Source organism: Scomber scombrus, chromosome 11 (assembly GCF_963691925.1).
Source record: "Scomber scombrus chromosome 11, fScoSco1.1, whole genome shotgun sequence".
NCBI classification, from domain to species: Eukaryota; Metazoa; Chordata; class Actinopteri; order Scombriformes; family Scombridae; genus Scomber; species Scomber scombrus.
Window position 1 is genome coordinate 18,587,511 of NC_084980.1, and position 20,796 is coordinate 18,608,306.

General features: G+C 36.9%; 2 protein-coding genes across 2 annotated transcripts; both read left to right on the forward strand.

The window, feature by feature from the left end:
• The first annotated feature begins 361 nt into the window (after positions 1 to 361).
• abcb8 (ATP-binding cassette, sub-family B (MDR/TAP), member 8) lies at positions 362 to 6,925 on the forward strand. The gene is made up of 16 exons (XM_062428711.1): positions 362 to 560; positions 2,295 to 2,625; positions 2,731 to 2,886; positions 3,308 to 3,402; positions 3,502 to 3,607; positions 3,733 to 3,894; positions 4,402 to 4,487; positions 4,601 to 4,698; positions 4,796 to 4,901; positions 5,019 to 5,052; positions 5,144 to 5,280; positions 5,396 to 5,490; positions 5,578 to 5,711; positions 5,848 to 5,995; positions 6,086 to 6,336; positions 6,553 to 6,925. Exons 1-16 carry the CDS (start codon positions 457 to 459, stop codon positions 6,634 to 6,636), a joined length of 2,127 nt encoding a protein of 708 aa, XP_062284695.1. The 5' UTR covers positions 362 to 456; the 3' UTR covers positions 6,637 to 6,925.
• Positions 6,926 to 9,338: 2,413 nt separating this feature from the next.
• On the forward strand, positions 9,339 to 16,929 carry cdk5 (cyclin dependent kinase 5). Its single transcript, XM_062428920.1, has 12 exons — positions 9,339 to 9,501; positions 9,834 to 9,922; positions 10,009 to 10,076; positions 10,200 to 10,260; positions 10,608 to 10,664; positions 11,359 to 11,454; positions 11,708 to 11,782; positions 13,592 to 13,688; positions 13,791 to 13,860; positions 14,012 to 14,072; positions 14,166 to 14,246; positions 14,453 to 16,929. Exons 1-12 carry the CDS (start codon positions 9,465 to 9,467, stop codon positions 14,537 to 14,539), a joined length of 879 nt encoding a protein of 292 aa, XP_062284904.1. The 5' UTR covers positions 9,339 to 9,464; the 3' UTR covers positions 14,540 to 16,929.
• Positions 16,930 to 20,796: the final 3,867 nt, after the last annotated feature.

Genomic DNA, 20,796 nt, shown 5'->3' on the forward strand with positions numbered 1-20,796 from the left:
GTTGTCCTCTTAAAGTCTTAAATTACAAATATTCCTTTTTAAATACATACTCATCTGTGTTAGTTGAATTAAATTTCGGCCTGGAGATGCATTCAACTCTCATTATGTATCGTGTAATGTGCGAAAGTCACCAGTTAACAACGTCACCAGTTATACCGAAACACCGGGACACAATTGTAGTTTTTTCAAGTCTCCCCCGAAAAAAGCCGCTCTTTGACATTGTTTTGCTTCAAAATTCCACATAAATCACAAAAAGTATTCACTTTATGGCCTACTATAAAATAAAGTATCAAGCCGTGACCTAAAACAGCTTGTGAAAATAAATGAAACTATGTGGCTGCAGAAATGCACTCTGGGTTAGCGTCAATATGGCGGCCTGTAGGTTACCTCTGGATTACCTCAGAGCTTAAACGATTATTTAGAGCTAACTGTTCATTCATGAATCGAGTATAAAAAATGTTTCAGTTAATTTGGTGCAGGGCCAACATTACTGCACCCGTGCGGTCCCTGTCGTTTTATTCGCGATGCAATAAAACAGCAGATATCTGGAAACTTTCACGGTAGGGTAAAAGTCACCCGGCAACTAGTTTAGCTAATGACAGCCAACCTGTATCCATTAAAACATGTTGATGTGTTGATTAACGCTGAAAAACTTCGGCCTCTACTTTAATAATCTAGACAGGACATCTTGAAATAGCTGGTTTCCTTTAGTGTTCACAGATACAGTGGGATGTAATTGTTTGTTTGAGTGTATTCCTGAACAGAGCTGAAACATTTAGCCGATTAATTGATCAGTGGAGCGACAGAAAATGAAAACCCAAATTTCATTCCTTAACTCAGTTGTCATTACTATAGATAGTACTGTATTAATCCCTAAGGAAAGTTAAAATTTTGCAGCATCCACTTGACATGAATCAAGATACAAAAACAGCGAGGCAGGTAAAAGGAACAACTACAATTTAAGGCTAAACTGCAGACGGGTGAAAAATTAAAGGAACAACCTGCATCAATAAGTAGAGAAACATAACAAATGCAGCTGCTTCCACACAGCACAGGTGCACTGTATTGTACAATCAAGCATTAATCATGCTCTGTGCTGTGTTTAAAAATGCTGAGCAGGCCCAGTTGATTAGGATTTTGTATAAAGATGACAAGAAACAAAAAAAGTGATATGGTCAGATGAGTCATCTTTCACTATATTCTTGACAAATACATGAGTGCATGTGTGGCATACACCAAGAGAACAGTACAGGTCTGATTGCTTGACCCCTACAGTGAAGGGGTTCGGTGGCTCTGTTATGCTTTTGGGGGGCTTTTTGTCCGCATGGTATTACAGTTGTCCCTTTACACGAGAGGAAGGGTCACTGCAAATCGATACAAAGTTGTTCTGAGTGATCACCTTTATCCTATGATGAAACATTTCTATTCTAATGGGACGCATCTCTTCCAGGGTGACAGTGCTCCCATCTATAGAGTAAGAGGGGTCACTAAATGGTTTGACGAGTATGAAAATGATGTGAATCATATGCATGCATGCATGCATGATCTTCACAGTCACCAGATCTCAATCCAGTTGAACATCTATGGGATATTTCAGTATGACCTGTTAGACAGTACTCTCCACCACCAAAACGCCAAATGACGGAATATCTTTTGGAAGAATGGTGTTCATCCCTCCTGTAGAGTTCAGAGACTTGTAGAATCAGTGCCAAGGCACACTGAAGCTGTTGTGACAGCACATGGTGGACCAACACCTTACTAAAACACCTTTTGTTGCTTTTTCCTTTAATTTGTCACCCACCTGTGTATACAATGGCCAACTCAAATATAAAAGATGAGCATAATAACTAAAAATACTAAAAAAACACTTATGCAGCTTAAGCAGTTTAATTATTTTCACATTTCACACACACAGGATTGCAAACACATGAATGCAGCCTTTTAAGATCTTCAAGTGAAGTTAGTGTTTTTGATGATAATACAATGCTTACTGGTTGCTGTCATCATTGCTCCTGTTTATACTGTCCTTGAAGCAATCTCTTCCTTGTATGACTCCAGTGTAAGACAGAGAAACAATTCATTAATAGTGATTCACAGAGAAAATAATTGACAGATTAATAATGATAATAATAGCTAGTTGCAGCCCTAATTCAGATCAGTCTGGAAATGTGTAAGCCGAAAACCTGTCTCACCATAATATCTGGAAAGTTCTTAAGAGGCATTGCTTTTGTTACATTATCACTTTAATGATAGACTATTACATGTCCTGTATTAATATTCTTTTTCATATCCAGGCTGTATACATCTCCAGGAGCAAATGCACACAGCTCGTCACAACAACCTGGGAATGCTGTCAGTCGCATTTGGAGCCTTACTCAGAGAGCCGTCCGCCAGTCCACCACCCGAACATCTAAACACCCGGGAGTGGCTCTGAAGTTTATCTTAGGACCTGCACTACTCACTGTCTCTGGACGTCTGTTTTGCCATGTAGCTTACTGCGAGGCAGATGTGAATAACAATACCCCGGACGAGACAGAAGCCAAAACTCCTGTGCCTGAATTCAAATGGCATATCCTTTGGGAATTTGTCAAGCCTCAGCTGTTTGCTCTCATTGGTGCTGTGGTGGTAAGCCTGAATCAATTCACTTAAGCATAATGTCAATGTTTCTGAAACGAAATGCAATGTGACGTGTGTTTAAGACACTGACTAAATTGATCATTTTCTTTTCAGCTTGCTTTTGGTGCAGCTATCTTGAATATTCAAATCCCCTTGATGCTAGGGGATCTGGTGAATGTCGTTGCACGCTACCTGAGGGAACATACTGGGAATTATGCCTATGAGATGAGGGCTCCTGCCCTGAAATTGCTTGGACTGTACGGCATCCAAGTAAGTCCAAAAATATCATACACAGTAGCACAAGTTTTCATGCTGTTGCTTTTCACAAGGATCATAAGCATAAGTCTGTGTCTTATAATAATTATAAAGTAGTTGTGATGATGTATTACTACACATTTTTGGCACCGTCTTCCTGCAGTCTAATATTTTCACTTTATTACATTGTATTGTTGAATTTTCCTGTTTGAACATGTATTCCTTGCATTAATTCCTCTTATTCAGTAGCTGCTTGCAGATCTCTTAATTTCTAAAGAAATCTTTATTCTTAGAGCTATGCTGCTCATCTGCCGTCTGTATGCTCTGCTCCACTCGCTGCCATTCTGACAAAATGTGCATGCAAACATATAAATGTCACAGCTGTTTCCTGGAAAATGGTCAATTACCCCGGCCATTAATCACCTCCTTCGTGCAGGGCCTGCTGACGACTGGCTACATCATCCTGCTGTCGAGGGTTGGAGAGAGAGTGGCGGCTGACATGAGGAAGACCCTTTTTGCATCCTTACTGAGGTACATATTCCTCAGTATTGACTAAGAGCAAAATGTGCACTATGTAGGACAAAAATGTCACGTTTATGCTAATGCTTCACTGTTTTTTATTTGTCTCAGACAAGATGTGGCTTTTTTCGATGCTAATAAAACTGGGCAGCTGGTGAACCGTCTGACTGCTGACACTCAGGAGTTCAAGTCATCCTTTAAGTTGGTCATCTCTCAGGTATAACCACATGCATGTTTTAGGAGTTAGCGCACAAAGTCATCAATAATATGTGTGTTATGGAAGAATATATGCTGCTTTTGTCCTGCTAATTCCTATGTTTTGCTCTTTTTCCATATTTGCAGGGACTGCGGAGTATTACACAGACAGTTGGATGTTTTGTGTCTCTGTATGTCATCTCTCCGAAACTCACAGGTCTGACAGTAGTTGTCATTCCCTGTCTGGTGGGAGCCGGGGCTTTCATTGGCTCATTCCTTCGCAAACTATCCCGTTTGGCTCAAGAACAGGTGAGACTAAATATAATAGTAGCATTTAGATCTGACTCTTTGAGAGGACTGATTGCAATATGAATTCCAACTATAAACTCATCAAAAGGGCAGCAGTATCTGAACAACCACAATTAAAATAAGTTCATATTTGTGTGAGCAGAAGAACAGACCTTTGTGACAGATGTACTGTACTGCTTACTCACTAAGCACAGTATAGATCTGTTCTCACTATTGTTAACTGTTTCTTCACAACTTCTTGTTGATCCTGTTTCTGATTTTGCACAGCTTCTTGGGCTGACATAGAAACAGAAAGATACAGTGTGTCTGGGCCTGTTTTATAAGATAAGTCGGACTAAAAATGAGCAAAGTTGTCATTACTGGCAGTTTTGAGAACAGATGTCCGCAGTGCTACCATATTCATTTTCAGTATCTGCAATGGCAGCGTATACAATCTGAGACACACTGGCATTGCTATCTACAGAATAAGATTAATTTGCTGTTAAATTAACCTTGTTTTAATGGAAGGTGGCAAAAGCAACAGGAGTGGCAGACGAGGCACTTGGAAATGTGCGAACAGTGAAGGCTTTTGCCATGGAGGAGCGGGAGCTACAGTAAGTGGGAATGTATTTTGATATACTCAGCTATTATCCTTTAATAGACACTGTACTGCCATATCAGATGTGTTAGATAATATGTTTTAATTTGCAAAAATGTTTCTTCCCAGGTTATATGCATATGAAGTTGAAAAATCTTGTGAAGTGAATGAACATCTTGGTGCTGGAATAGCAATTTTCCAAGGAATGTCAAACATTGCCCTGAACTGTGAGTGTATTTCACTAAGGCAACTAATGTTGAAGAAATGGGTTACATCAGGATGTTCAGTATGGTCATGTGTTTGTGTTGTGTATCATTTATACAGGCATTGTTCTGGGAACTATTTTCGCTGGAGGGACTTTAATTTCTAGCAGTGAAATGTCCCCTGGAGACCTGATGTCTTTCTTAGTTGCTTCCCAAACGGTGCAGAGGTAAAAGACACAGCTTCTCCCATCAATTAATAATCTTTAGTCTGCAATTCCATATAAAGTTAAATAATAGATTTTATTGATGTTAGGGTATAACAAATGTATCTTCTTTATCCTCAGGTCTTTGGCCAGTATGTCTATCCTCTTCGGACAGGTGTGTGAATATTATATAAGAAATATTTTGTGTGTAGAAATTGAGTTGGCATTTCGGTTCGTTCTCAATGTGTCCAAAATATTATCTACAGATGGTGAGAGGAATGAGCTCTGGGGCCCGTGTGTTTGAATACCTGGCTTTGCAGCCTACTATAACACTCTCTGGAGGAGGACGCATCCCTAACAATTCTCTGATGGGAAGGGTTGATTTTATGAACATTTCATTCAGGTTGGACTCTTATCCTAATTCAAAACAATAGTTATATTATCATTAAACTAGACATTAAGTAAACATGAATATCAGAAGATACCAAAGTGGTGATTTCTCTTTTGTATATTTATAGCTATCCGACAAGAATTGAGCAACATATCTTGAAGAAGTTAAACTTAACACTGCCACCAGGCAAAACTGTCGCCATCGTTGGAGAATCTGGAGGAGGTATTTTTTTCATTAATGACTGTGTTTGTAATCATGTGGCCGTAAAACAGTTTGGCCAAGAAATTATTTAATTGTATAAATTTGCAGGAAAGTCCACAGTAGCATGCTTGCTGGAGCGTTTTTACGACCCGACCAGTGGTGTCATCATGTTGGATGGACTTGACATTCGAACACTTGACCTGTCCTGGCTCAGGGGGCAAGTTATCGGATTTATCAATCAGGTGAAGATTGCTCCTCATTAATGCATCACAATTTATAAATAGGAATATTAATAATATTGTCAGTTTAATAAAAACTGTTAATTATTCTCATTTGTAGCCGTTCAGTTTTCACTGTATCTGCCACCAATTTTTGCAGGAGCCGGTTTTGTTCGGATCATCTATCACTGAAAACATCCGCTTTGGGAAGCCTGAAGCCACTGACGCTGAGGTCATTAATGCAGCCAAGCAAGCCAACGCTCACCGCTTCATTACAGATTTCCCAGAAGGCTATAACACTGTGGTTGGTACGTGCTATCATTACAGCTTTAACTACTATTTTTTTTTTTTTAATGTTGTGGCTTTTAAATACTAAACTCTATATATTCTAAACCTAGGTGAGCGCGGTGTGACGTTATCAGGTGGCCAGAAACAACGCATTGCCATCGCTCGTGCTTTGATCAAGAACCCCAGCATCCTTGTGCTGGATGAAGCCACCAGCGCCCTGGATGCAGAATCGGAGCGCGTGGTGCAGGAAGCTCTGGACAAGGCCACAAGGGGTCGCACTGTGCTCATCATCGCCCACCGACTGAGCACCATTCAAAACGCTGACCTCATCTGTGTTATGAGCAATGGCCGCATTGTGGAGGTGAGGCAGCAGAATTTTCAGAGAAATGGAGACTGCTTATTTCCTCTTAATTATTTCCCATTCTTGGTGAATGTATTAGACTACCTTATAAGTTCAGAGTGGCACTGAAGAGAACTGACCTCATTCAATGTTCAGTAATTCATACAGATATATTAGATCCCTCCAATTTACGGACTATGTAATGTAAGTTTTAACAGCTTCCTCTTTTCTTTTAAGGCTGGGACTCACGTGGAACTGCTGAGCAAAGGAGGACTTTATTCTGATCTGATTCGCAGACAAAGAGCTGAGGGGAAGAAATGAACCCTGCAACAACTTTTCTGTAGATCTATGATGAGTAATAGAGTCTATTTTTAAATGTATAGAAAAGGTTTGTGCAGACAGCAGCTATAAATTTACCAGCTCATTGTCTTGAATTTTATGACAAACTTTCAATTGCAAGGAAATGTCTAAGTGGACCAACTGGATCAGCCTGTGAACACACTACACTACTGTATAGTCGTTAATGATAATGGGAATTTCATAAAATAATTTATTATGTATAACAATGACAAATTATAATACGATAGAAATAAAATAAAGTTGGGTTTCAGCCAGAGTATATGGAATTTTTGCACAGATCCTGATGCACAGGATCTACATACTATTTTAAAAATATAATAGGGTACCTGTATTATGAGGAGCATGTATATGCCTTATGTTGTTCATAAAAGAGGTTTGTGTGTTGAAGTTCTGTAGATATTCAATTTTGTATTATTTGAATGTGGTCTTAATGTCAGTGAAAAGGTGACATTGTGTTAATCATAATGCAAATTTATATTCCTCAATTCCTCAACCTGTAGATAGATACGAAAAAAGTCACACGCTCCGCTGAAGGGCTGCCTGCCGATTTTGCCAGTTCAGACAAATACAACAATTTCAACTAATTGACATGGTTATTAATCCTTGAGTTCTTGTCAAACTGAGTTTAAAGTCAGTGTGAAGTAACAATACATATGTGTTCTGACTTTGACATGCCACAGAAAAATGTGTTGTTAACCACCCTGTCACATTTTAATTATTTAAAAAAATTGCCAAATATATGAAATTATGCTTCAAAATTGTGAAAAATCAAGCCATTTTCTCTGCTCCCAAGCGCTGTGGGTGTGTCTTCAGAATGTGCAAAACCATGACACTTTTTTCACAGGATCCATTCTCTTGATGTTGATATTATATATATTGTTGCTGTTGGAAACCTAGTATGTCCCAAACGAAATATGGAAATATGTTTCCACCAAACAGCAGCATTATCCAATCAGAGTAAAGTCTCACGATTGACTGTTTAATGTGTCAATTTGACGAGTGGGCAAGTGATGATTGGTGCGCAGGCCACATTGCACTGTGATTGGGGTGTGGGAGAAAAATTAATAAGTAGTGGAGGAGAAAAAAAGCAAAAAAATTAAGAGGAGGAGGTTGGAACATTAATTCATTAATTAAATTAAATATGGGGAGGAGGGGCATGAGCTCCAGTGCTCAGGGTTCCCTGGGAGTACTAATCCAGCCTTGGGTCTGATGGAGGTAAGTGATGACGAAGAAATTGATTGGGAGTTTTTTAAGCTTTCAGTTAATAAGGCATAGGCCTATTACTCATCTTTGGCATAAACTAGCCTAAGTTATTTAGTTTTAGAGGTTCACAAATCAATCAGTCTTTAGTGATAAGTTTTCTTTCCACCATAGAAATCCAGTAACTAGGCCAATTTAAACCATACCACACTATGAAGTGAAGTCAGCAAGTTGAAAGTTGAAAGATGTTGATTTCAATACAACCCAGCATATATAGGCTATTTTATGCATGTGCCTTTTTGTCTGTGATCTTTGAATAACTAGTGTCCTGTTGTTGTGTTGTCTGTCTGAAATGTGCTATATAAATTTGACTTGACTTGACTCTGCCTGCTTAATCCAAACAGGGCAAAAGTAGCCCTTGTTCTCTTTATTTCATCCAACAGATTTGACATAATAATAGGCCTATTATCAGCAAAAAACAACTGAGCCAACCTTTATGGCTAACTAATTTTTCATTAGACTACCTAAAGCATCTTATTGCACTCATTTATTTTCCTCTCATATTCACATTGTGGATAATTGGTGACAGCTATGCCCAGTGTGGTGCCCAGAGAGAGACCCCAGCGTATTTTTGAAAGAGAGTTAATTTCACATTGAGGGGAAATTATATGTGTTTAAGTATATTAGCTAATTGCCATAAGACCACCTCCAAACCATGCATGCTCTATATGCAGTGAACTGCTTACAGTTGTCAGTGTTACTCAGGGGCGATTCTAGGATCAGACCTTTAGGGGGGCTCAGCTCCTAATGAGAATTTGACATACAATGCCCTGCAAGTGTTCAAACCCCCTGCTAAATTACTCATTTCACTAGATAACGTAAATTACAACAAGACTTAATACATAGTACAGTGGTCTACTGTAATGTATGATAATAATGGTGCAGAATAAACAATGACAGATTTCTACAGAGGACCCTAAGATATATGAATCGAAGGAAAGGCAATATTAATGACATAACTATCAAAAGTACATTAAACCTGTTAAAATAAAAACATTTGATCCTGTAGCATAATTGTTTGTCCCATCTCTCTCTCTTTTTTTTTAGGGGTGCTGAAATCAAATTTAGGGGTCACCACTGGTGTTACTGCTTTTTAATTTGGCTTTAGGACATTTTGTTAGGCCTAAACATAGCCCTGACTGTCAACTCATGTTGAGTTTTTGGTTTGAAATATTGTCCACCTATTTGGGAGTTAATCTACAATAAGATAGGCCTTTTAGCTGTCATTTTTAAATTTCACATTCAAATCTGACTGTCAATTGAAAGGTCAAGCAAATCATACAATACAGATAAAACATTAAGCATTTACGTTCAACTCTTTTGCCATGAGTTTTAATTTTTCAGCCTCTTGGTTGCAGTTCATGTTTCAGCCTCTAGGCGAGCAACAACACCAGCTTGGCTGCAGACCGACCAGGAGCAGCAAGTGTAGCTCTAAGCTAACGCTAGCTATCATAACATTAACCCCAATTTGGGGCTTTGGTCGGTCATTATTTTGTTAGCGAAGTCAAAGCTGGCTTCACTGGTCAACCATGCAGAAATATGAAAAGCTTGAAAAAATCGGGGAGGGTATGTTACATATGCTTTTTTGTAAAGTTAATATGAGCTAACCTGGTTTGCAAACCTAGCATTCATGTAGTTGCAGGGCTACGTTAGCTAACGTTAGCTAGATTGTAACCTTGTACCTGCGTCAATTAATTCACCAGTTAACCCTGCACAGTGCATTGTGTGCAGCATTTTCCAGCACTTTAATGTGTCAGTGACAAGATTCATCTGAAGGTTGTAGCCTAACAGCTTTGACGATATTAGCCGGGCAGCTAACGTTAGCTAATGATAGTACTTGCTATGCCATTCATCAGTCAAGCTAACTGTGATTTAACTTAACGCTGTTTATTCCGCAGGTACGTACGGGACAGTTTTCAAGGCGAAAAACAGAGAAACCCACGAAATTGTGGCGTTGAAAAGGGTCAGGTTGGACGACGACGACGAGGTATGTGTTGAGAGTGAAATAATGTGTGTGTCAGTGTGTTTACGAGCAGCAGAAAGCAGCTCAGTGCTCATCACTGCTTCTTTCAGGGAGTGCCAAGTTCTGCTCTGAGAGAAATCTGTCTTCTGAAGGAGCTCAAGCATAAAAACATTGTCAGGTCAGTGTTTAAATCAGTATGAAATGTAACAGGTAGTTTCACTGTTCATCATGTCAATTTAATAAGTTGGTATAATCTAACTCTAACGTCAACAAACACTTACAATTGCTCTTTCCTTTACAGACTACACGATGTTTTGCACAGTGACAAGAAGTTAACCTTGGTTTTTGAATATTGTGATCAGGTGAGATAAAATCATATATGACTTACAGTATGTTGAAGAGCTGCAACAATGTGTCAACTGACAGAAAATTAATTGCCAGATATTTTGCTAAAAAATGCTAAAAATTGTCTCATTCCAGCTTCTTACATGTGAATACTTTTTGGTGTTGCAAGTCTTCTATGTCCATCGTGACAAAATAAGACATTGTAGCTTGCATTTTGGGTTTGTGATGAACAGTGATTAATATTTTTCTCAATGTTCTGACATTTTAAAGACCAAACAAATAATGGACAGATTGAACAATGATGAAAGTAATCATTAGTTGCAGCCCTAGTATGTTGTTAATGTGTGCCTCTTTTTAACTTCAGGATTTGAAGAAGTATTTTGACAGCTGCAATGGGGATTTAGATCCTGAAACTGTGAAGGTGAGACATAAATATCCTGGATAATGCACAATGAGAGTTTGACCAAGATAAAAGATGCAATATGTGACATCTAGCTCACTACTCAATATTGCACTAGCACCAGAATCTCAGACCAAAATAAATGTGCATGTTGTTTTTACTATTTTGTTAACCCCCATTTTTGGATGAAAAAGTTAGTTATCTCAACAGACAGCTCACGAAACTCAGATCAAACTGTCAAACAAGGCATTGCTGATCAATTATGGATCAAGATTCAAGTTATTGCATTGCCTATTTCTTGCCTCAAATGTTTCAGAAACATATTTAGTGACCTGTTTAGTTATAATTTGAGAAAGTTTGTGACGCCTTCCTGGCAATGGATGCAGACAACAGAGAGACGCACATGTACACACACACGCGGCTGGACCGGCTGTTCTTTAACAAAGAACAGAGACGCTCAGATTGCAACACACACAGAGGAAGTCTGACTTCATTCTCTGCTTCAGTCATCATTACTTCACTTTATCTTTACATAGTTCACTTAGTAGTACACTTTACAAATAGTTGTTTGCTGACATCTAGTGGGGCTGAATTTCATATATATTGCACCTTTTTAAATAAGCATAATTGAAGTTTGCATCAGTATGTCTAACATTTTATGAAAATATGAATTAACAGCTTAAATATTGATTTGTCTCTGTGCTTGTGTTTGCAGTCATTCATGTACCAGCTGTTGAAAGGCCTTGCTTTCTGTCACAGTCGTAACGTTCTTCACAGAGATCTGAAGCCGCAGAATCTCCTCATCAACAGAGTGAGTGTTTAGGTGCATTTGGACTTTGACAGGAAGGCTGGTAAATATTCATAACTGTTTGGGCAAATCATTTGGCCCAGTCAGTTTACTATAATGTTGAAACTAAGAGGAAAGCGACTAAAACTATGAAAACTATTAATGTAGTAACAGTTTGTGTGAAAAATTTAGTTGATTTTGGTGTACTGTGAATGTTGAAATGTATCCGTATAATTAAAATCATGTTCGATTTAATAAATGATGTCTCTGTCTATAGAATGGGGAATTGAAGCTGGCTGACTTTGGGTTGGCTCGAGCCTTTGGCATCCCTGTGAGGTGTTACTCGGCCGAGGTAGGTTGTTGTACATAATTAACACAGAAGGTGCTAATAATTGACTGTTTGAAGCTCACATTCAGTATCTAAAGAGAAACCAAGTCAGTGATTAGTTTCTGAACATGTTGACTGCCTCTGAGAGTTTGAAAGTCTGGTACTAATGGACAGTGAGTGATTTGTGTTTTAAGTAGTAATAGCAGGTTCATGTAGCCAAGGTAAATGGTCCCAAATCTGGTTATCAGAAAAGAGTTTCTCAGTTTTGAAATTAAACTATATTTCATCACTAAAATGAAGCTTTTCAGGCTTTATATTAAGGCTGAAAAACACGACTAAAATGTATATCTAAATCTAAAAGTGATTATAATATGAAAACGGCATAGGAACATCTAAACCATGAAACTGCACTAACATCAGTAAATATGTAGCGTCCCCTACAATCCCAAATGTGTTTAGGTTGTGAAAATGCTATTGCCTTATTTGGGGTCTTATTATTTGAACAGTCAGTGTTTCTCTGAGGATCTGAAGTTAAGCCATTCAGTGGATGATGGGAGCGAGTGGAGCACACACCAGCATGTAGTGGAAATGCAGCTTTTTTGTTGCTGATGCTATCAGAGAAGTGACAGGCAAGTCTCAGAAAGGTTTAGTGGTTTCGGTTGGCTGACCTAAGGGCCTGGCAAGCCAATCTCATGGGGGAGCACTTGACCCAGGGTGACAGTACTGATCTGAAAATGTAATAAACAGAAAACCTAGAGGGAGACAGTGTTTGAAGCATTGAGAATTTGAACTAAGGTCATTTTATTTCAGGGGATGTATTACCCCAAGAGCATTGTTTCAGAAAGAAGAAATAAATATTGAGTTACTTCTCACTTTATTGTTTTATAGTGTATAACATTTAGTGCATGCTGTAAGAATTTTATATCTTAAGGGTTTATGGTGGCAGTACTACAATTTGTCTTATTTGTCTTTTTTGCATATTTTATCACTGTTTGGCAAATTCAGTCAAAACCTTAGAAATATAAAAACGTATTTCATTCACTGTAGTTCATTCGCTGTGTAGTTCACAACACTTTGTTTAAGTTTTTTAAATTTTTTTTTAATGATTACTTTTAATTCAGGCACAAACTTTTGTTCAGGCACAAATGCAATTTTAATTAAAATACATATTCAGATGTTCTTGCACTTTTCTACTCTAACATTGTTTACCGGAATCAATTAAAAAGAAAAGAAAAAGGTGGCTTGCAACTTTGAAGCACTGTGCTTAAAGATGTGCTTGAGCAGAACAGCATAACAGACTCAATCTATGTTGTCTGTGTGTGTCCCTTTTTGGACATTCAGTATTTATTAACATGTATTGTACACTCTTTGTGCACACACCATGTGACATTTTCATAATTCCTGGGTAGCTGAAAGCACATTTCTGCTTTTCCAGTTGGATGAGCCACAAATATAACTTCATTTTCCCTGTAAAATGGACGTGTGAAAAGTGTGCCGTGGTAGCATGTGGTCAGAATTTACGTCTGCGCTGAATTGAACTTTTCTATGCAAAACACAAGCACCTCAGCTGCTTTCAATCAGCCCACACGTTCTCTCTGGGAAATGGAGAGGGTTTTTTTAATTTTTTTTACTGTTTTTACACTCCGTGCACTTTACCGGACACATTTACATGTTACCTGGAAAAATGTCTTTAAAACACTTGACACCTGACAAAGCAGTATTATTAGCAGTTATGCTGCCAAAATCCATTTACCTCTTTGTGAGAACAGAGATTACATTAAAGGCCTGAAGAGTTGTGATCTCTTAATGCTGTCCTCTGTGATCTGTATGTAGGTGGTGACATTGTGGTACCGGCCTCCAGATGTGCTATTTGGTGCTAAACTTTATTCTACCTCTATTGACATGTGGTCTGCTGGATGCATATTTGCAGGTTTGTTTTTCATTATTGACAAACAGAGATTCAAGATAGTCTTTAAAGTGCATATAAGCAGATATTTTATCATGCTTTATTTTGATTCCATGTCCCATTCAGAACTGGCTAATGCTGGAAGGCCTTTATTCCCCGGGAATGATGTGGACGACCAGTTGAAAAGAATCTTCAGATATCTTTTTTTAACATATTTGTACATCATAGTGGTTTATTCAAGTACAACTATTGATCTACTATTTGAGCAATGATGAATGAAAGCTGTAAGCTGAAAAGTTTGAATATACCACTCAGATATAAAAAGTTCTTCTTTAACCGCTTGGTACATTGTTGGGTACACCAACTGAAGAACAGTGGCAGACAATGACCAAACTCCCAGATTACAAGGTAAATCATTAATGTCATTTTGTATAATCCTCATTGCTTTGAGTATACAGCGTTTTACAGATTTTTAAAATAATTTCTTTTCACTTTCTGCAGCCATATCCCATGTATCCAGCTACCACCTCACTGGTGAATGTGGTCCCTAAACTTAGTAGCACAGGACGGGATCTACTCCAGGTACTTTGACTAAAGTAGAGTGTGGTTTTCTTGATATGCATGCCCCCACATAGTATTGATTGAATGTATTCAAACATCAGTATTTCCACATATAAAATGTTAATTTTCATTATTTTATAACTGTGCAACTACAGCTAATTACTGCTAACAGACAAACATTAGATTGCTGTCCTCATACTAAAAACGTTTCCTTTAATCCCCTCTAGAACCTGTTGAAATGTAATCCTGTCCAGAGGATCTCTGCAGAAGAGGCCTTGCAGCACCCGTACTTTGCTGATTTCTGCCCACCCTAAATGTCAAATTGCCTCTTGCTGAACCTCAGCCGCCAGAATCAATCACCCATCAACTCTGTTGGGTCATTAGGACCAGTCCCAACATGGCAAATCCCTCACCAGTTTGACAAACCCTGCATTTCATTCTGTTGTGCCTCTGTGTGGAACAAAGTCCTGGTGGCTCTGAAAGGTTTTAGTTTTTCAAAGTTGCAAGTCTGTTTAATTTGGTACATACAAGCCTACCAGTGAGCACTAGTCTGTGAGGCTGCACTATGTGTTGCATTGAATACATTTTATACCTGAGGAAATGTTTGTCAACAAGAAGCCCCTCTGCTCCAAAATACTTAAATTCACATATGATGTATTCTAAAGATTTTTAAAATGTCTATAATGAATGAGGCATTTAATCCCAGATAATCTCATTTGTCTGAATTCAATACAAAACATTACCGTTTTTCTTCCTATATAGATGTGTTTTGCAAAGCAGTTTGCTGTCATTAACAGGAATATTTATCTTGGTGGAGTCCGACTGATACTGGAGTATCATGGCAGTAACAATATTGCTTTGAGAGCTTAAAAAAATCTGATAATTTTACTTATTAATTGGCTGAAATTCATTCTTTAACAGAAACACAAATCATGAATTATTAAAGTTTAAAAATAATCTCATGAGTGCACACAGGTGGACAAGCAATCTAACAGCGATCCTTTCGAAATGATCTGAAACATATCTTTAAAGTTTCTGTAATTCAATTTCCTGTCACTTATTGGCTGTCACATTCCTTAATACTATTTAACTGCGATAAGCTAATATCTGCTGGTATATTGTCTGTCGGGCTCTAGTGGAGACCACATATTCCCGGGGCAGCTGATGCTACAAAGCCACTATTAAAAAAATAAGTTATATTAAATTTATCTACCAGTTTTAGAAACTCAAGCGAGTGATTCATTTGAAAATCGTAAAGGCTCAAGTCAATGTTTCTCCCCTTTTTAAGAATTGTATGTTATTTTTGTAACACTTTATTCTACAGGTGTATTATTTCTGAAAAAAATTCCTAAGAGGTTTTATTGGTAGAATTATGTAATTTTGTTATTGATTACTTAAAAGAATTGTTCCGATGAAACCCAAGGTATTATTCATCAATTATTAATTTATTATCGGAAACCATATATATCCATGAATGCTAAATTGTGTGTGTGTGTAGGGAAGTTTCACATTTGTTACACTTGATGTTACTCACAATCGATCAATTTCAAGTGCATCAATTGAACTCTATCTCCTGTCTAATTTTACCAAATTACATGGTTCTTTTCATGAAAACTTCTTGGGAAAATATAGCAATAACAGTGTTGCCGTTATTTATTTTCTCTTTCTTTTTAGACCACAAAAGACTACAAACTAAACTTGTATTTCTGATGTTTCACATAAAACAGTACAACTCTTTGTCCCGCTACCTATCATCACAAGATTGTATAATAGCATGGGAAGCTAATTTATAATTTTCTTGTTCTCAGGCTTTTCTTTTTCCCCCATTTTGTATTTTTCTTTGTGCACTTTGTAACTGACAGTTTTATTTGAAATCGTCTGATTATCAATATTATTAAATATGTGAACACTGACAGCCAGGATTATAGCCGGTTATCAATAAATGGGCCAATATATATAATATATGTTAATAACTAGTGGACCATTAGTGACACATTGCTTTTTTTGTACATCATTTCTATCATTATACTCATGTGTTTTAGCCTTTATGAGATACTTTTTTAAATAGTTAAATTAGAAATGAAGAAAAAAGGTTCAGATAATCCACTGATGATCTGTATTTTCATATAATGATTGTTTTGCACCATTGGCTGTTTCCATTTTGGTTACTTATCATATTAACATGGTCAACTGCGTGCAGTGTTATTTAACTCCAGATTGTTAGAGTGCTACTAATCCCATAAAAGCCTACATAACAAGTTGTGTTTGAAGTAGCTGTCTTAATAGGGAAAGGATTCATTTTCATTTTGCTGATGTAAGACAAGATAATGGATGCATGTATTTATTAATGATGGAATGTCTGCTTCTATTCTTTTCTTTTTTCTTTTAAATGTAGCACAACTTCATTTGGTTCAGAAACTCCTTTTGAATGATTTATAATACTCATCTACAGCATTTAGCAGGCCCTTTTTAGGATTTAAAATGATTTTAAAAAGTTGTGTGTATGGATACAATTATTATGACAAAAAACAAAAGTATTTCTTTCTCATTAACTTGTGATGAGAGGACATTTCAGACAAACTGGTGTAGAGTTACTTTATACAATTTTAATTTCAAATGAGTGGATTTTGCACTTTGTTAGTACATTTGCTTTTGTTGGTAGAACTTGGGACAAATGTTGTCTGTGATATCTTTTTTCTGTATATTTCAGCCAATAAGACTCAGTAAAGTGGACATAAATACACATTTGCTTTTCTTTGAAAATAATTCAGCTTGCTGATTCATAGTCGCCTCAATCTTTTCAGTATAGATTTTTACAGCATTTGTTATATTTTATAACAAGTAGTTTATTGACAAAATAATCTTACCATAAGGTCCATTCAGTAGGTGTTGTGGAGCTTTCAGCTGCCCATGATGATCTTTCTCAACCCACGGAGTTTGACCAGTTGTGGTGAGATTGTAAATATCCACGTCCATTTTTCTGAGCACATGATGGATGTGGATTTAAATAGATGACAAGTCCTTAAAGGACATAATTTAACTGACCACAAGTAACTTAAAGGATAAAGTAAGACTATAGCTGAAAACCTTACCTGCGTGTATTAAATTGAGAAAAGGTATGTTTCATTATTTCGTTCAAAAGTTTTGCTTTAAAACTCTTGCTTTAAATGTTCACAGCATTTTTGACGTACAATTAAATAAAAATAGGTGGTGAATTGAACATTAAAGCACTGTGCACTACTAAAGTATAATTTTATGCTACTTAATTACTTCTATTCCTCTCGATTTCAGAGTCAAATATGGAGCAATACCTAAGAGGATGTAAGTTCCATGATTGTAATGCAGAGTCTAGATAACCAACTATGTTAAAACAGCATTTGTATTTGAAACCACAACAGTAATATAGTCATATAGATGTGTAATATATATGTAAAACATCATGCATACAGTACTTGTACTTTTTTGATATATGCTGATAATTCTATTTCTTACATTTTTGAAAGCATAACATGTACTAAAAACTGTATTTAACATTATGGTATTTCTACTTAAGTAAATGATTTTAATACTTCCACCACTGATGAAAACTGGGCAAACTCCATCTGCTGAGGAAGAACGTGTGGTGTGATGTGATTGAAAGCTCCAGAAAGACTAAATGGACTCCATTTGAGATTTATTTATCTGTTTCCAAGGTCAAGAGTGAACTTTTCTATCTCGAGTAGTGACCACTGACTCGGTGTACATCAAACCCACATTTTTATGAGTTCTATTAGGTGTCATTTTGTTTAGGTTAGCAGTAACCTGGTTTGAAATGCTCATGACAGTTTGATTTAAGACTGAGTACATTACACATAGTTAATTATTAACTATTTAATGTACAGTTCAGAGTTAAAATCACATATCTACAATAAAATGCACACAGACCATGTAGAGCCAGATGAAGCAAGTGCAGTTCCCCAGATGTGTGTGTGCATGAAAAAATTTATGAACCAGCCTTAAAGGCACATTCTTTTGTTTCACTCCAAGCCATATATATTCATTTAATACATTAAAATTGTTCGAAAGAAATTGCAGTTTTTCTACACTTGCAAGTTATCCTTCCGTTTATAACTATTGCACAATCCCAAATCTGGTTTGAGGAGGATTTTTCTGTTATTATGATCCAAGTCATTGTACCACAGGATGTGGGGGGCAGCATTTTGATTCACCTGGCTCTCAAATACATTTGGACAATACAAAGTGAATAGCATGGCTAATATACATTAAGAGACCAGAGATAATAGGGATACATAATGGTCATGCAAGGAAGAAAATGGGTGGTATGCCATAAATTATTAGCTGTAAGAATAAAATAGTTCAAATCTAGGTGTAGGGTGACAGAAATATATTGAATACTATTACCTACTTGGCCATAACTGTGTTAAATATCAATTGAGGACTACTTAATAAGCACAAAACAGTTCAGTTATAGTTTCTGCCAGTTTAGATACACTCTGCTGTTCTTTGACTGGTAGTAAGGCAAGGACATTTTTTTCTCACAAATCCTACATCCACAGTTTGCGGTAGTAATTGCTGGATCATTTTTTATGTTTAACATGACACACACACACACACACATACACATACACACTCAAAATCGTCATGGCAATGCAGCATCATCAGAATAGCATCATTGTGTAACATGAATTGGCATTTGTGTCTCTTAATACATTTGGTTGATGATGATTAATATACATGTCATATCATACGTCTATGTTGCAATTGACAGCTGTTCAGTCTACTGTACACCCATTCCAGCTGTTGAATACGCCATGAATTGAAAATGGGAATCCCAAACCAAATATTTATTTTTTTAATGTCAATTTGATAACAGTGGTATCTGATTTAGTGCATTTATTGCTCACGACACAAGCCACTCGTTCAACTTTTTTTTGTCCTGAAAAGTATATTTCCATTTGGATAAAGTCTCTTCTCAAAGTGGTCTCTTGCTCCTCTTGGAGTACACACTTATTCCTGATAATGCTGGAGCAGTGAAAACACACCCTGTGTAACAGTGTGTGTAGTTATAACTAGAGCCACTAAAGGTAGTCACAACCATAGACGTCCCGGTCATTGGCTTTCAAGTGATGGCTGATCTCCAAGGGTTTGTGCTTCACATCAACAGTCATCTAATACACAGACAACAGAGTAATAAAGCTACAGTGTTATGAACACCACTTACTTGGTTGGCATTACACTTGAAAGTTTCACATAAAAAAAAAACACAGACTCTTGTCTCAATTTTCAGCAAAGTATTAATAGTGAGGATATGTAAGTGTACCTACAAATCCACAATTGTAGTGTCAAGGATTTAAATAACACATAGTGAACAACAACAAGAGAGGAAGTAGACTGACACGAATATAAGAAAAGTTTTGTACGTGAGTAAGATGGGTAAATATATAGTTTATTATACTTGATCATTTATACATCACAAACTGTTATTTGTGACTTATTACATGTTCTGGAATAATAATAATAATCATAATAGGATACAATGGTAAAATTGTACAATGCATTTCTGCTATAAATCAACTGAACTGAATGGGGCTGAGATGCATGATGTTTGACGTTTTGAGGCAATTTCCTGTATCTAATAAAAGACTATTCAATTGTCAGTCATGTTACAATCACCAGAAACGCAAAGACACTTATGGTCCACCCAGATAGAAAGTCCAAATTCCTTCTGGTGCAAGAATAAATGAAGAAACACTTTCTTTTTTTTAAACCTATGTATATCTATATTTATATTTGACAAATGTCTCACATGAGCAGTATAGAATTTCTTCATGGCATTTGATTGTGGGTATTTACAAATTTCTGTGTAGTTCAGGAATGTCACCAACAAGCCTTTTAAACGATACTTCATGTTCAATAGAGAATAGATTACTATCACAGGGGATTGTGCTGATGAACACCTTTAAGACACTGTAATGAAGAAACATAGCTGAGATTTCTTAAGAAAGGCAAAGGAAAGCCTGATTGTTTCAGATTAATTAACAGAATTAAGGGCCAACTTTTTCAGAGAGCTAAATCTAGAATTTTTTGTGTGACAGCATAACAACACTATCCCCAAAAAATGGGAGACATTAATGAAAATTGAAATGTCAGCTATATAAAGATATAAAGATACAATCAACCACCTTTTTTTTTTAACCTTTACTGCGTGTAAAAAGTGCCTAAAGTGAACAAAAACATCAAATTCAGCAGTTTCTTTTGTCCCGGGATCAAAATGAAATACTTCAATAATAAATAATCACGTTCTTCTTTGATTTTCAAATTGAGTAAGCACAGTCATCTAAGTAATGAGACAATTCAAAGCATCATAGTAGCAAAAGGCAATGAAGAAGCAGCTCTTTTGACCAACAATCAGCTCTTCAAAGTCGAGCAAACTTCAGAAAGGCTCCCCTGTTCTAAGTGGTGACAGGTATAAGGTCACTCTAAACAGCATTGAGATGCTGTAGACGGTACACTGATAAGAAACTGCAATGCTACACATACCAATCCACATTTTTTTTTGTTTTTTTTTTTG